This window comes from Bison bison, unplaced genomic scaffold (assembly GCF_000754665.1).
Source record: "Bison bison bison isolate TAMUID 2011002044 unplaced genomic scaffold, Bison_UMD1.0 scf7180017864495, whole genome shotgun sequence".
Lineage (NCBI taxonomy): Eukaryota > Metazoa > Chordata > Mammalia > Artiodactyla > Bovidae > Bison > Bison bison.
In genome coordinates this window covers 6219835-6237428 of record NW_011495054.1, presented here as the reverse complement: position 1 = coordinate 6237428, position 17594 = coordinate 6219835, and the positions used below count along the sequence as shown (strand labels likewise).

Below are 17594 nucleotides of genomic sequence, written 5' to 3'. Positions count from 1 at the left end.
GAAGCCAGCACACCCCTCCTCCTACACGGCTTAACCTATGAGCTAAGTAAAACACAGGCTTTTATTTGGTAAACAATCTTCCCAAGAGGGGGTAATGAAAAGGCCACCCAAGATCTAGACGGGGGTGGAAAAAGAGAAAAAGAGCCTCAAACATACAATTACAGATACTTATAAACTGTTTAGTCTACCCTAAGTGGCAATTAACCATTACATGACAAAACCCAGCATGAGCTCCTCTAGCTATCTTGAAGCACAGAGATTTACTTACTGGATTAATGTTTTCACAGTCCCATAAGATTCCGATACCTTCACTCTTGCTAGCTACTTGCTCCCTGGTCGGTTTCTGGCCAACGTTGAGTCTGTGGAACTACACTCTGGAGGCGGCCTGCAGGCAGCTGCTAACTACTAAAGGCTTCAGGATCCTGCCAGAGACCTCCCATCTAAGACACACGCTGCTATTCACTGTTAATTAAAACTGACAGAATTAGAACACGTAGGCAGACTAGCTCTGTGTCCAGAAATAAATCCAATCAGCACATTCCAAAACAGTTTAGCAAGAAACCAGCTATGAGAAATGCCACTGCACACAGAGATGGAATCTTTATCATGCTGGGGCTTTTTGAGTCCACTTGACATTCCCAGACTGAAGTGGTACACGTACCTGCTGTGAATCAGTCAGTGCATTTTCTAACCCCACTTTCACACTTAAATTTCAAAAGCACTTGGCCCTGTCACTAAATACTAGTAAACAGTCGCCTTACAAGACTATATACCATTACATGAGTCTCCTATTATGCTTTAGTATCGGATGCAGACTGTTCATGGCTTTTCCAGTGTTAACAAAATAATGCTATGATAAATACACTTAACAGACCTTTGTGCACAAATATTTGAGTGCCTACGATTATTTCTTTTGAATGTATAGTAGGAATTATTGAATCAAAGGAAATTCAAATTTAAGGGTTTTGCTGCTTATTAGTGTATAAGCAGCACCTGCACACATGTGATAAAGAAATCTAAAGAGTACAGATAGGATACAGTCAAAGATACCTTCCATTCCAGAGCCAACCAATATATCCTCTTGAGATCTTTTATGCTTATAGAATCAGAGTACATGACCTTTATGATTAAATCCAGCAGCACAAGATATAGTCAGACAAGCTCTTATCGTAACAAACACTCCACACACACACCTCCACCCCATCACTGTTTATGTAACTCACCACAGGAAGCGCAGGACTTCCTGGTCATCTCTTACTCTTATTCCCTAGATTCTCATCTCCAATTGGCTCCACTTCCCCTAATCAGTCTTCTGCTCCAATGCCCCAAACCTGGATAAGAGCTTGTGTTCATGCAACAAAACCCCCCCAATTCTCATCCTCTACCTTCATCTTTTTACTCTAACTGGCCCACTGTCTTTTACTCTAACTGGCCCACTGTCTCCGACACTGCCCATCATAATTCCTGATTACAACTTCCAACCTGTCGCCTCTTAGTTCCTTGACATCTTCTCCTCTGATCTGCTTACCCTCTACCCTACCTCTGCTGCCCACTCCCATGAGCACACCACCTAGAGCTGGACTGTCCAATAAAGCAGCCACTGCTATCCAGGCATGTTGGCTACTGAGCACTTGATATGTGGCCAGTACCACATTGTTAAACAGCATTTTAGCTATATGGGATTACCTATATTAACATTAATTTCACTGTTTTTACTGTGGCAACTAGTCTATGGGGTCGCACAGAGTCGGACACAAATGAAGCGACTTAGCAGCAGCAGAAAACTTTGTTACATATGTGGCTTATTTAGCCTTTTTTTTGCACTGGAGGATAATTGCTTTACAATGTTGTGTTAGTTTCTGCTGTACAACAAAGTGAATCAGCTATATGTACACATACAGCCCCTTCCCTCTTGAGCCTCCCTCCCTCCCTCCCGCAATGGCTTAGCATCTCAACTGGACGGCACCGCTCTACAGTCCAGACTGCGGTGGTAACAATTCTACCTCTTCCACCATCTTAGCTTTGAGCACCCTACCAGAATCTCACTCCTTTTCCGGCTTGTTTCTGTTAGTTCTGAATCTGACAACAATTTCACCTCCACTGGGATCTCCAAACCAGTGATCCAATCCCCGTCTCCCCAAACTTTTTCCCTTGGCTCTGATTTTATGGTCCATCGCCCCATTCTCCTTGTTGACTGTACTCATCTGGCAGAACGTCCCCCTGATTAATCCACACCAGCATCAGAGCAAGTAAACACGGCTGAAGCTGTGCTGTGCCAACCATACCGTGCCAACCAGCCTCAGTAAAGCAGACTTTTGTGCTGCCCAGCAGTCACACTACAATCTGATTACACTTCTGTGCTCCACTGATTCCCCCCAGTCCCCGAGACAACTCCTCCAGTCCTCAGGCTTCCAAACCTCCTCTCTCACCTCCTCTTTGATATGTCTCTGAGATAGTAAGAACAATCAGAGAACTCCTACGCTTTCCTTCCAGTCGCCTGCCTTCCTCTATCACTGTGGATGAACTGGGGAAGCTCCTAAGCCAATTCCTCAAAAACTCAAGGTCACTTTCAGCAACTCTCTCCCTTTTCTCTCCATCACCTTTTCCCTCTCACCAGAACAATTCCATGAGCAGAGATATGCTGCAATTTCTTGAACCTTAAAATCTCTTTTGAGTTCACATTCCCCTCAAGCCACTGCCTCTCTGGTCCCCTACAAGAGCAAAACCTCTAGAAACTAATTATCTAAACTTGCTCTTTCTTCTTCCCATTCTCTCTAAATCTATGTCAATCAGGTTTTGTCCTCGTCCACTCCACCAAAGCAGCACCAGGCCCACAACCTGATCCACCTTCATATTTCCAAATCTAATGGTCAGCTTTCCAACTCAATCTTCTTACCCAGCCTAGAAGCACAAGACAAAAACTGATCACTTTCTCCAAACGGTTTTTAGTTCTCTTTCTCCTTTTTTGCAGGTTCCTTATCATCCTGACTCCAGGCTCAGTCCTTAAATCCACTCCCTTTTTGCAACACTCACTCCTTCAAGATCATACTTAGTTCCACAGCTGCAAACACCAAGTGTACCTGGACAGCTCTCTAGCCAAGGTCTTCTCCTTGAACTCTAGATTCAGTTACTAAGAGCCTAGCTCTACTTAGAGATCCAATAGACAACACTTCTAAATGAAGTTCTTTATCTCAACACCCTGTCTCCTCCCCAGCCCAAAACCTTGTACCTCTTGAGACTGCCCCCATTTCAGCACATGGTACCTGAATCAGGCCCTTGTCAAAAACATTAGCCACTATTTCCCTGCTTAGACCCCACATCTAGTCTATTTAAAAATCCTGCTGGCTCTTTCTGCAAATATCTCCCCAAGTCTGCTCATCTCGAATCATTACCACTCTGTTTCCATCACTTGAACCAGGGATACCTTAATAAGCTCCTAACCAGTCTCCCTGTTCCCACTCTCCCCTTTAAACTCAAGGGCACGTTCGTTACCTTACTTCTCTTTTGAAGCCCCCAACAGCTTCCCATCTCTCTGAAAAGCCAATGTCCTTCGAGGGCCCATGTGATCTGACCCCTCTCGCTCCCATTCTGGCTTCATTTCCACTTCTCCATCCACGGCAGCCTATCTGCTTTACCTTGAACATAGCAAAAGCACTACCACCTCTGGTCCTACGTATGTGTAAACTCACTCTTCCTAACGCACCCTTCCTCAAAACTGTACTGGGTGCTCCCTGCTTCCTTCAGGACTCAGAAGCCTCAGAGAAGCTTTTACCTTCTCAGGGCAGCTTTCCTCACTCACCTCCTAAAACTTGTCTTTATTACTCTCTATACCTCTCCCTCTCAGTCTACTGTGCTTCAATAAGCACTTACCATTGTATTTATTACAAAACGATTTGTCTCCCCAAACTAAAATATAAACCCCACCCGATGTTGTATTTCAAGCTCTAAACAGTATTTAGTGCACATTAAGTGAGGAATAAATTTCTGGTGAATGAATGAATTCTTCCATGAGTGCATCCATTAAATCTTATTCTATACTGGCTACACAGTATGCAATGTTATGTATGGAACACAGTATGGAACAACAGGATAATATATTTAACCAATAATATATTTAACTTTGAGAGCAGTTAGGCTGTTTCCTAAATCACGCAATTACAATGTGGCAGTGAACTCCCTTGTACATAAGTCTTCATGCACTTTCAGAAGATACCTAAGGAACTCCTAAAATCAGAGTACCTGGGACTGCTAGATACTATACATGGTTCAGATGGTAAAGAAACCACCTGCAATGCAGGAGACTCAGTTTCAATCCCTAGGTCATGGAAGATCCTCTGAAGGAGGGAATGGCTACCCACTCCAGTATTCCTGCCTGGAGAATTCCACGGACAGAGGAGCCTAGTGGGCTTTAATTCATGAAGTCGAAAAGAGTTGACCCCAACTGAGTGACTAACACTTTCACTTCACTTCATATGTCAAATTAATGTCATTAAGTAATGGTATTTTATTACCTAAATATTCCAAAGGGTACCTACAAATCAAGAGTAGTAATAAAAGGATGATACAAATTAAGGTACCCTAAATTTGCTACAGAGGGCATCAGAGGATGAGATGGCTGGATGGCATCACCATTCAATGAACATGAACTTGGGCAAACTCCAGGAGATGGTAGAGGACAGGGAAGCCTGGTGTGCTGAAGGCCATGCAGTCACAAAGAGTCGGACACCACTGGGGCACTGAGCAACAACAACAAATTTGCTACAATGTCTCACAATCCATGATTATAATGTCTTCTTTCTCTAAGGAAATTTTCTTAATCTTTAAGAGAAGAAAGGAGGCAAAGTTCCAAAGTTAACCCTCAACTACTCAAAACTGCTCCTTCTGGTTCTTCAACTACTCAAACAGTCTGAGAAGTGGGGACCTCTTGCTCCACACCTTCTCCAACCACTAATAAACTGGGGGTGGGGGAGTCAGACCTCATGCTTCTTATGCTCTAGAAAGGACATTCTAAAATTCCGTACCTCATCTCGTCTTCCACCATTAAAAGAAGAGCTAAAGAGTTTGCTGCTGCCGCCGCCCCTTTGAGGAGGCATCTTATTAAAAGTTTTGCTTTTCTGTGAATTGGAGCGACGGGACTGGTTGATAAAATTTTCATTTTTGGGGTAGGAAGGTTCACGTTTGCGATTATAACGCTTGGATCCACTTGAGTTCTTTCCATCTGAAAGCAATAAATGTGAAAAAATTAGTTAAGAAATGATTCACATACTTGGCCAATTACCCTCCACCTCCCATCGAAATTGTATTTAAACAAGGGTAAATGGGCCCTTCCATGACCTCCAAGAAATCTGGTTGGCCCAGACCATTAGTGCTTTGGACAAGACATTACACAGTAAGGCGGATTTCCTTTTTTATTTTAATGAAGCCTAAAGGGTCCCTCCCTGAGAAGGGACACACTACAGATCAAACTGGGTAGACTCAGTTCACAAGCTCTCTTTATAACAGAGCTTAACCACTGCTCTTGCAAAAGTCCATTCAGACACAGTGATAGAAAAGGAACAGGAAAAAGTCTGTCTGTATCAGGAAAAAGTACTTTATCTGGAGGCAGGAAACAAAACATTCTTCTTAACTTACTGCAGCACAGCTAGATCCTATACTGCAATGGTGTGGTCTAGTTTCCAGCACATATATATTCAAGAGGCACAAAAACAAAACAGTAATTACATAATGTTTTAGAGGTCAAACTGAGAGGCTACTAAATTCACAAACAAAGGACTCAAACAGTGTATCAGCCTAAGTTATATCCTTTTAAAAACTGCTTCCTGCTTTTCTTCCTCCAGTTACCAGAACATATGTTCAATTTTGGAATTCAGAAAGAAAAAATTTGTCAGTGCCCACAGAATACCAAACTATAGTGTTTAATTTCCTTTTAGTCTCCATTTTATACACTCATCACACACTTCCACAAAATGATAGGCATATAAGATATACTGTCTTCCACTTATTAATCCATGAGCTAGTTCATGCAGCCCTAGGCTTCAAAAGCAAGACTAACGGCCACATTGTACCTACTGTATGCTTACATACATACAAACATAACATAACCAATTTGCTTTGTAGCTTTTGACTGCAACTCTTTGTGACCCCATGGACTGCAGCCCGCCAGGCTCCTCTGTCCATGAAATTTTCCAGACAAGAATACTGGAGTAGGTTGCCATTTCCTTCTCCAGGGGACCTGACCCAGGGATTGAACCCACGTCTCTGGCATCTCCTGCAGGGCAAGCGGATTCTTTCACCACGGTGCCAGAGCCTCTTCATAGAGACCTGTGTGCATGACTATGTCAAAGTCTCAAAGTAGAATTAGCAGACCAAGTATGCTCATAAAGGCTTTTGCAAAATCCTCAGGTTGCTTTCTAGAATCACCGCACCAGTTTATTTATATTCTAACAGCACTACAAAAGAGGATATCTTACTACGCTCTTTATAATACTGAGGTGGATAAACTGTGCTAAATTGAAAGGTCAAAATAATTTGTTTTAAACGTGAATTTCTGAAGACTAGCAGCAAACATTTTTTCTATTAACCGTTTGTATTTTGTGTAAAGAGTTCGTTTGTATTTTTTGCCCCATTTTTTCCTACTGGAGAACAAAGAACTCTGACCAGACAGTTAACATGTGCCAAAGTTTGCCAGCTTAAAGGGGAGCAAAATAAAACCTGAGAACCACACCAAGTAAGAAAAGGTGAATAAAGGTGGAAGGACCCAGATTAGTCTTTGGAAAAAAAAAAAAAAAAAGACTTAAATTTTTTTTACTTGTCCCTTCAATACTCACTCCAGTTTGCCTTATTTCAACATAGAGATCTGACCAAATCAATTCTGTACACTAATTCAATGGCTTTAAAAGCAATAACAAGACTCCTGGTTCAAGATGGTGGAGCAGAAGGACGTGCGTTCCTCTTCTCCCGCAAGAGCACCAAAACGGCAATTAGCTGTTGAACAACATCAACAGGACGACGCTGGAACCCACCAAAAAAAGATACCCCACGTCCAAAGACAAAGAAGCAGCCACAGTGAGACGGTAGGAGGGGCACAATCACGATAAACTCAAATCCCATACCTCCCTATGGGTGGGTGACCCACAGACTGGAGAACAGTAATACCAAAGAAGTTCTCGCAGTGCTGTGAAGATTGTGAACCCCAAGTCAGGCTTCCCAGTCTGGGGATCCGGCAAAGGGACTGGGAATCCCCAGGAAATCTGACCTTGCGGGCCAGCAGCATTTGATTATAGAACTCCCACACGATTGTGGGAAACAGAGACTCCAGTCTCAGAGGGAAGAAAAAAATTTTTGCAAGGACCAAGACCCAGAGGAGAGGAGCAGTGACCCCACAGGAGACTGAACCAGAACTACCTGGTAGTGTTGGAGGGTCTCCTGTGGAACATGGGTTAGCAGGGGCTCACCACAGTGATGGGGGCACTGGAAGGTCCCCCTGGCGTAAACCTTCTTGGAGTTTGCCATTAACCCTACCATAGAGCCCGCTGACCGCAGGGCTGGGTCGCCTCAGGCCAAACAACTACCTGGGAAGGAGTGCAACCCCACCAATCAACAGATAATTGAATTAAAGCTTTATTGAGCAAGGCCCTACCCACCAGAACAAGACCCAGTTTTTCCCATCACCAGTCCCTCCCATCAGGAAGCTTACACAAGCCTCTTAGCCTCATCCATCAGAGGGCAGACAGAAGCAGCAAGAAGCACCATCTCACAGGAACTAAAACAAAAACCATGTTACAGAAAGTTAATTACGATGAAAAAGCAGAAAGTTATGTCCCAGAAGAAGGGACAAGATAAAACCCCAGAAAAACAACTAAATGAAGTGGAGATAGGCAACCTTCCAGAAAAAGAATTCAGAATAATGGAGTGAATATAATCCAAGATCTTGGGAAAAGAATAGAGGCAAAGATTAAGATGCGAGAAATGTTTACCAAAGACCTAGAAGAACTAAAGATCAAAGAGATGAATAATACACTACAAGGAACCAACAGCAGAATAACTGAAACAGAAGAATGGATAAATGACCTGGAGGACAGAATGATGGAAATCACTGCCACGGAACAGAATATAGAAAAAAGAATGAAAAGAAATGAAGACAGCCTAAGAGACTTCGGGGACAACATTAAATGCACCAACATTCACATTATAGGGGTCCCAGAAAGAGGCGAGAGAGAGAAAGGATCTGAGAAAATATCTGAAGAGACAAGAGCTGAAAACTTCTGGAACATGGGAAAGGAAATAGTCAGCCAAGTCCAGGAAGTACAGAGAGTCCCATGCAGTATAAACCCAAGGAGGAACACACGGAGACACACAGAAACCAAACTGACAAAAATTAAAGATAGAGATAAGGGAACTCCCGTCCAAGCTAGCTGATTTCTCAACAGAAACTCTACAAATCAGAAGAGAATGGTGGGATACATTTAAAGTGATGAAAGGGAAGAACCTACAGCCAAGAAGATTCCACCCAGCAAGACTCTCCTTCAGATTTGATGGAGAAATCAAAAGCTTTCCAGACAAGCCAAAATTAAGAGAAATCAGCACCACCAAACCAGTTTTACAACAGATGCTAAAAGGAACTTCTTTAGGCAGGAAACACAAAAGAAGGAAAAGACCTACAGAAAATAAACCCCAAACAATTAAAACGGTAATAGGATCATACATATCGATAAATACCTTAAATATAAATGGACTAAATGCACCAACGAAAATGCAGAGACTGGCTGGGTAGATGAAAGCATGTGCATGTACGCACTTCCACTTACCACATCACTCTGCTTGACCCCCTCCAAGTTGTAGGCAATTATATTGTTAAGTTAATCATGTTCTCATTATGGCTTGCAACTGTAATTATCTCTTATTTTTTCTCTAGCTATTGATTGGGAAAACTGATTCAGAATTATCTTGAAAACTTTTGAAAAATACACACACTCAGGTATCGCTTTTTTTCTCCAGAGCTCCAGATATGTTTCTAATGAGCAGTCATGTTTAAACTGGACTACATAATGATGTTTTACTTTTACCTAATTTGTTTCATTTTTCCATTTCATATTCAGTGCTCCCATTTCATTTAGTTTATGTTCTCCAATTTCTCTTCTCTTTTTGACGTTTCCTCTCAAGCCTTTATCAAGTGTAGTAGAGAAGCTTTTGTATATACATATATAAATATGTATAATACATACAGTTTAGAAAACTTACCAATTTTTGCCTAACTAAAAAAGTTATGACATTTTGACTCCACTTGTCTGACTTAGTATGAATAGAATCCTAGATTACTACTTAAAAAAATAGATATGCAACAAAGCTTTACTATACAGCATAGGGAACTATAGTCAATATCTTGTAATAACCCATGATGGAAAATAATTTTAAAAAATAACGTGTGTGTTTATATAACTGAACCACCTTGCTGTGCACCTGAAACATTCTAAGTCGTCTATACGTCAATAAATTTTTCCTTTTAATTTAACAGAAACAGAGAAAACAGAAGTTGGAGGGACAACTAATGAAATCCACTAGGCTTACCCTCAAACTTTAAGGTGGTGGTTAATTTCAACGTCAAGAAGACTCCAGCATGAGCCTCAGAAACCACAAATCCTCGCCCCCCCCGCTAGTTTAATCCTGTTTATGTTAAAATGTACAATTAATAGAAATATGTCTGCAAAGACAACACAGCAGGCTGTTGATGACAGTAACCTTTGGGAAACAAAACTATTCACTTTGGCCTAATACAATGGTTCTCAATCCTGACAGTTGGCAGGAATCACCGAGATGAGCTTTTAAGGGATTCTTGTGCTGAGGCCTCACCCTCTAAGATTCTGACTTAAACAAACAGTCTTACTGTTCTGTATACTAATAATTTGGATAATTTAGTAACTATAAGTACCTAGAAGAAATTATTTCCAACAAGATGACCAGCTTCTTTACAGCAGACTAAATAAATCCAAAGCATATCCTCAGAGAAAAGGAAATGGCAGCTGATAAACCAGAATCCAAATTTTGAAAGCAACCACCTCACACTCAGTTTTCCAGCAACATAGAAAATAGATGAGAGGTACACCATCCTCTTCAAACCTGACCAAACAGTCCTGTGAGATGGCAGCACTATAAACAGAGAACAGATGGTCCAAGAAACACTGCCAGGCTAGGGTTCACTCCTGTCCGTCACCTTTTAATCCCAGTCAGGGAAAGTGGCCAGAGTTTAATCTTAAATTAGAATTTAAGAACTAGACTTTTACCTACTATTGCAGTTAGCAACAGTTACTGTCAAACATGGCCATCAGTAGTAACAACTAGAAGGTGAGGCTTCAAACTCATACAAACGTTGCCTTGCCTAATACCCATGGAATTAGTTCATAGTAACATTTCAAACAAACAGAATTCACAGGGATACAGAACTCCAGCTAACCTTACCATGAAAATAAGAGAGATTTTATGAAGAGGATAGGCATATAGGGAAAACGTATGTTCCCCAAACCTTATTATCCAAGACTATTTCAGATGACCTGGCATTGACCCTGTTGTTTCCAAAGCTTAACAGATTTAGACTGTGCAGATTTAGGTAAAGTCAGGTTCTAGACTGCAAGGGCTCAAGAAAGCAAGCTGGAACTCTGAAGAAGGGCTGTTTTCATTTCTTCACTTGTTACCACACTGGCAAGGAAACAGTTTCGTAACGCTTACAGAACTCCTCTGACAGTGAAAACTGCTCACTCCTAAAACATTTCAACATCTGACCACATAAAGATTCATGCTTTTAGTTGCTAAAACCAACTCTTTCATCTTATATTTACCTACAGGTATGAAGTCAGATGGACAGGGAAGCCTGGTGTGCTGCAGTCCATGGGGTTGCAAAGTCAGACACGACTGAGTGACTAAACGACAACAATGAAGTCAGACATCTAAAGTGAGAGGCTGCCTCTTATCTCTAGACCCAGCCAACAGGCAGCTAAAGACTGAAGGAACAGTCAGGCCTGGGCCCCAGAGATAAAACTCAAGAGTGTTGTTTTTGAGGTGTCCTATAGGCAACTTGCCAGAATCTACACGTGAATAACTTGGGGGTTGAACTTGGCCTCCCTTCTCTGATAGGTGACAGCAACGAGATGATCTGCTTTACATTTTGGAAAACAGACAAAATAGTCACACTAAAGCTCCTAGGACAAACATATTCCCTGTTGAAAGTTTTAGATTTCAAAGTGGTTGTTCTCAGTCCTGGCTGCATAAGAGAAATCACCTGCAGAAACTTTTAAAACTATGGATGTCAGGGCCCAACCTAGATGTAAAGAATCAGAAAGAACTGCTAGAGAACATTCCCACACATCCTTACTTTAAAAAAAAAGGTCCTTAGGAGATTCTAATGCATACCCAGAGCCGAGAACTGCCAAAAACTACCGTCGAGACACATTCCAAACCGGACCATTAGTTAAATGGCTCAAATTCAGCACTCAGGATCCCAGAGTCAACAAGAGACTTGAAAACTTAATTGGTGTGTCTCAGCTGTTCCACATTTCCCTCCGAGAAAGGTCTCTTCAGGTAAAAGGAAGCATATCTCAGTCTCTTCCCCATTACCAAATCACAGTCCATAAATTTTTCAGTGAAAACAATTGGCATTATCAACATTTCTAGTTCTAACAGGTGGCACAACCTAGAGGTCAGAATAGCAGCCAGGAAGTTTCTGCTGCTGATTCATACCGTAGCCACAAGCAGATTGCTTATCCATCATCCAGAGTGATTGACAAGCACCTCCAGAGGGGCAGCGTATGGTTTACTACAGAATCCACTTTTAACAAACTGACTCCAGCTGAAATTAGTCATTCTGAATGAAAGGAAGGGGGCGGGGCAGATATCAGGAATATGCATATACCAGTAAGTTACATGCCTGCTAAGTGAATTTATACAAAGTGTATTCAGGAATATTGCCTAGGACTTCCTACGAATTTACTTGGACAAGCACTCTAACTAAGCCCTAGTTTTCTTATCAGTTAAAATAGGGTTAATCCTCTCTCCTCTCTCCTCATTGGGTCATAAGGATTAAGAGAAAATTTCTGTAAAATGCCTACCATGGTGGCTGGTAGGCATTTTACCTACCGTGGTGGTGACAGTTGCTACTGTCATTTGAAAGTCTACTTTTTTTTTTTTTTTGGAAAGCCTACTGTTACAGCTTGCAAACTCTTGTAACTTCCCTAAATGGTGTTTATTGAAGGTTTCAAGTCACCTCAATTTCAAATCCATCTAAAACCTCCAGGTCCATTTACAGCTCAAAGGCTTTCTTCAAGGTAGATTACCACCAGGCACCCGGCTTCTGGTACCAGAACAAGAGGAAGAGTGTCAGGACAGTGCTTCATATCGCTAACCCCAAAATAACTGCTTCATAATACCTGACCTTCCTTTAACCTCCATGGCAGTACCATCCCCCACCCAGGAGGATGGAGCAAGAACCTGGTTCTGGGCCAGGGTCCATTGTTTGCCCATAAACAGCCAGGTCTCTCTCTTGCCTCTTTTTGCTTTCTTTGCTCTTTCTAAACAACCTTCCCCAAACTCTAACCCACCTCTCTCCTCTGGGCTACATTCCTGGGATATTCACTGTTGAACATTCTTAGAACTACATCTTAACCCTACTGGAACAAAACTGTAGGAAGAGAGCCAAGAAAAGAAGCAATTGTTTGAAGCAATTAATCAAAGCAAAGAAACTGCTATGCCAATCTGGCCGGAAAGATCAAGTAAATCCTGGTAGCCAAATTGACTTATTTCCTGTGTGCATGAAGGACAAACTTAAGCCAGTCGCAGGAACAAAACCTCAAGTATATTAATCATGTAACTAGGAAGCAAATAACCATTTACGACAGGCATGGTTTAGAGACTAGAAACCAAAGGTTTTTTTTCTCATGGGAAGCAGGGAAAGGGAAGCGGAAAAGGGAATTAAATAGTTAAAAACTGAAAAACTTGTTACTTTGGTGACAGAAAGACGTTATGTCTTTTCACCTTACTCTTCCTTTTCTTCCTTCAACTTAGTACTCTTAAACTCAAGAGGTCCTTTCAACAATTTCCAGCTCAATCAAGTACATCCAAGTGTTGAGCCAGCTTTTGAAATCCTACAGAAACCCTTTTACGGAATTATGCCGAATTTGAATCTAGTGTTTTGTTAGAGTGGCCACCTAGAAGTCACTGGGTAAGAGGCACTGAGTGGTATCTGCTGTGGTAGCACTGGTCTTAGCTGCAATCTTCTTAGGGCAGAATATGCTATGAAGAATTCTATTTAGCTACAGACCTATCCTTCCTTTTTGCTAAGGGAATATATTAATAAATAACAGTAGTCAGAAAAGTAGGCAATAGCAATGGCAAACATTCAAGCTCTCTCACAAACACATTAAACAAAAACTAATGCTACAGGGGGACACCTGTGTATTGCATAAAACCCAGCAAAGAACTCCTTGAACTGAGTTTCTACTTCCTTCCTCAGAAGCTTTCAATTAATAAACGGAATAGTGTTTTAAGAGTATTTTTATAGAGTGTTGTTTTTTTGGGGGGGGAGGGGGCAGTTTTTTGGTTTTTGGCTGTGCCACATGGCATGCAGGATCTTAGTTCCCAGACCAGGGATCAAATCCGTGCCCCTGCAATTGAAGCAGTGTCTTAACCACTGGACAGTCAGGGAAGTCTCTTTATGTATTTGTTAAAAAAAAATTCACTTTAGTCAGAATGAACCCAACAACTTATATTTACTCTGTACAAGTCTGACAAATACCGGCTTTCGTCAAACCACACAGAACTGTTATCATCCTATGGGTTAACGACAGCTGCACTAGTCAGCACAGTCACCAAGTCAGAGATCACATGAGGGAAATGCCTTACATGCCTCAGTTTTTTGTTGCTATTTTGTCTGAAAGTGAAGTCGTTCAGTCTTGTCTGACTCTTTGCGACCCCATGGACTGTAGCCTACCAGGCTCCTCCGTCCATGGGATTTTCCAGGCAAGGGTACTTACTGGAGGGGGTTGCCATTTCCTTCTCCAATTTACTTTGTCTAGGTTCTGGTAAACTTTCACCTGCGGCCTCACTGAACAGTAAAACAACTTCAGGCATTTACTGCAACTGGCTCATGACCGTATGTTAGTGGCTTAAACAGGAGCGCCCGGAAAAATTAGTTGAGAATTCATATAGCTATAAAACCAGAATCTTTAACATCTAGGAACAGAATGCAAAAGTAATTTATCAACTACACTGAAAATTAGGCAGACCACTCACTCTAAACCAGCTCCAACATGGGCCAAGAGGACTGACAAATCCCTAGATCTTGGGGGATCTGTGATAAACCTACACATGTGCAAAATTCCAATAGTCTCCATAATACTGCCTGACGTGGCCTGAGAGTCTACACTAATCTCTGCTTAAGATATTAAAAGCATTCATTTCTTATCCAGACAACTGGTTTCCACCTGAGTTCCAAAAGCAAACTCTAGAAACCCTCAACATACCAGGTAAATAAGTTTGCTCTATCGAGTAGATTAACTCTGAACCACAGTCAGCATTACGGCTGTTTATGTGGTTTCTAAGTTAGGTCTGCAGTTTTCTTAACCTTTTTACCCTTTAAACAACTGGAGTTCCACATTTCAGGGCTCCAAATGTTCCCCTCTCTGCCACACATCCCCCCTATTCCCACGGAAAATATTTTCCTATTACTGCTAATATAATCAGAAATACAAAAGAGCAGAGACAAGTGTCTCTGCCTTTGAAGTAAGGCAGAGAATATTCAACTCCAGACTCTGCCAACTCCTGAACTGCTGGTCTCTCACCTTTTTCCTTCTTCAGATGTGAACAATTCCACCCTGCTGGACACGTTAGTGACTGGAGTATTGGGGAAAAAAAGTAAAAGCCTAGTCCAGTGCTTGGCACATGGTAAGCCCTCATAAATGGTAGCTATAACCATCATGATGGTTGAAATTCAATACTGAGAGACATGGTTACAGAAATGACAAAATATTTCCCCTAAAAGGACACAACCCTAGCCTAACAGGTTATGTCCATGCATATTTGGTACCTAACAGGTGTCAGGTACTCTCCTGAGCCATCAGTTAGTTCATTTGTTTGCTAATTTATTTTCTCACCATCTCCAACATACAGGTAAGAAAACAGAGACATTCACTCAAGGTCTAAACCTAAAAAGACTGAATCCAGAGCCTGTGCTCTTAACTCCTACTCCACACTAAACAAAGCCATTCCAAGATGAGTCCTCTTCGTCTGAGCGGAATCTGGGGTCAACTTATTCAACATGAAAATTTGAGTTTAACAAATATTTAGGCGAGCCTCCTCCGTTTATACTTGAATACTACCCAATGCTAACTCAACATTAAAGGGTAGATCAACTTGGTGGTTTTAGAGCTGCACACTGATGCGTCTTCGGGCCTGGCTGTATAGACTAGCTGGGTGACTTGACCTTTTCTGAACCTCAGTTCTCAGAAACAGCAATTATCTCCCCGAAGTGTTTCCAGCCTTAATGCAAGGATTTATGTAAACCAGGCAGTTCTCATTAAGTGTTAACTGTAAGTAATGGAAGCCATGGAAAAGAGACCGGAATAGTAGAAAGCGGAGCCTTACCCTGGGTGACCCAGGAGACATCCGAGGAAGGATTCTGCACCCCAACCCCAGCATTAGGGGCAGTCGCCCCCCGCCCACCGCCTTGGGAACACGCCCTTACCGCTCTTGGGTTTAGACTCGCCGGCCGGCCCGCCGAGGCGGAGCGAGGCGGCTGTTGCCCTTTGCTGCTGCCCGAAGAGGCGGAGGAGCTGCTGGAGCCGCTGTTCTTGTCCATGTCGGAGGCGGTGGCGGCGGCGCTGGGAGAGCTCTGCGGCATCAACGGGGGCCTTGGCGGCGGCGGCGGTCGGAGCGGAGCGGGCGCGGCGGGGACCCAGGCTCATGGCGTTCGGGGCCGGCGGGGGTCGGCGGCGGCAGCGGTTCTCGGCCTTCATGGCGACATTTTTCCCTGTTTCCTTTCTCGGCTTCTCAAACTGGAAGGAGAAGCGGCTAGAGGGGCTGCTGAGCCCGACGGCGGCGGTGACCAAGAAGGAGGAGGAGGCCGGGGCTCGGAGGTCCGGGCCGGGCCTGGCGGGGCGGAGGCTGCGGGGGAAGGGGAGGCGAGAAGGGAGGGTGCGCGAGCCCCGCCGGCCGGCCGGACACGCTCTCCCGCCGCGGGGCAGCGGAGAGGGCTGGCTGTCTTGGTGTCGGGGACAGCTGTCTCCGACACAGCGACCGACACTCGCCTCTGGGCCGAGGCCGAGCTGCTCCGGGAATGGCGACGAGTCGCCAAACAGCATCTCGAAGAACCCGGATGGACTATATATATAGTGGAGGTGTGAGAGTGAAGCATGCTGGGAGATGTAGTTTTCTGTCTACATCCGGGTCCAATGATTCTTTTTTTCTTCCTTCCTCCTCGCTGTGTGAGAGAACTTACAGCGTGGTTGGACTTGCAGTCCAGGTTTTAGTCTTATTACACTAATGCACGTAATAATAATATAAACTACTAATCAGTTCAGTTCAGTCGCTCAGTCGTGTCCGACTCTTTGCGACCCCATGGGCTGTAGCACGCCAGGCTTTCCTGTCCATCACCAACTCCCAGAGCCTTCTCAAACTCATGTCCATCCAGTCGGTGATGCCATCCAACCATCTCAGCCTCTGTCGTCCCCTTCTCCTCCTGCCTTCAGTCTTTCCCAACATCAGGGTATTTTCTAATGAGTCAGTTCTTTGCATCAGGTGGCCAAAGTATTGGAGCTTCAACTTCAGCATCAGTCCTTATAATAATGCATCAAAACATCGGACTACCTGTGGAATTCCTTTACTGACTCATTATTTTATAGTTCTTATTCTAATATTAATATCAATTTATTTATGGCTCTTATTCAGTCTCCTAATAATAATAATAGTGACAATAATGACAATACCTTACATTTAATATCACTTCCTCGTACAATTACTTCATTTTATTGTCACTTATTAATATAAATCATTGTTAATATTTCATTTCGTTGTTAATAATAATAGTTATCCAACTTTTTGGGACCCCATGGACTGTAGCCTACCAGGCTCCTCTGTCCATGTGATTTTCCAGGCAAGGGTACTGCAGTGGGTTGCCATTTCCTTCTCTGGGGATCCTCCTAACCCAGGGATTGAACTGGGGTCTCCCTCATTGCAGGCAGACACTTTACCATCTGAGCCACCAGGGAAGCCCTAATAGTTATCATTGAGTGCTTATTATTAGCAGACACTGCTCTGTGAAGTTTATATGAAGTTATCACATCTTTCCTCACAATAACTCAAACTTAAAGATGAGGAAATGGGATCAGACAGCTAATAAGTGAAGTTCTCAACTACCTGTAAGATAAGCAGTTCTCCCTTTTACAGATAAGGACATTGAGACTTAGAAAATTATATATGTATTTTAGAAATCATATGACACCCACCCATACTTTGAAACATTATAAATGATTCCTTCCAACCATAGCATTTTTAGATTCAAAGGATCACAGAAAAACACTGTGAAAAAGATAAATAACTCTTATAACAGTAAA

The 17594-nt window shown here is 42.8% G+C and overlaps 1 protein-coding gene across 1 annotated transcript in view; it reads right to left on the bottom strand.

Moving 5' to 3' along the window:
• Positions 1–16317, bottom strand: part of RNF10 (ring finger protein 10) — a 33634-nt gene extending 17317 nt beyond the window's left edge. Inside the window, 3 exon segments of the mRNA XM_010828630.1 lie at positions 5022–5218; positions 15728–15760; positions 15763–16317. Of these exon segments, the coding sequence (XP_010826932.1) occupies positions 5022–5218; positions 15728–15760; positions 15763–15883 (351 nt within the window). The 5' untranslated portion in view covers positions 15884–16317.
• Positions 16318–17594: the final 1277 nt, after the last annotated feature.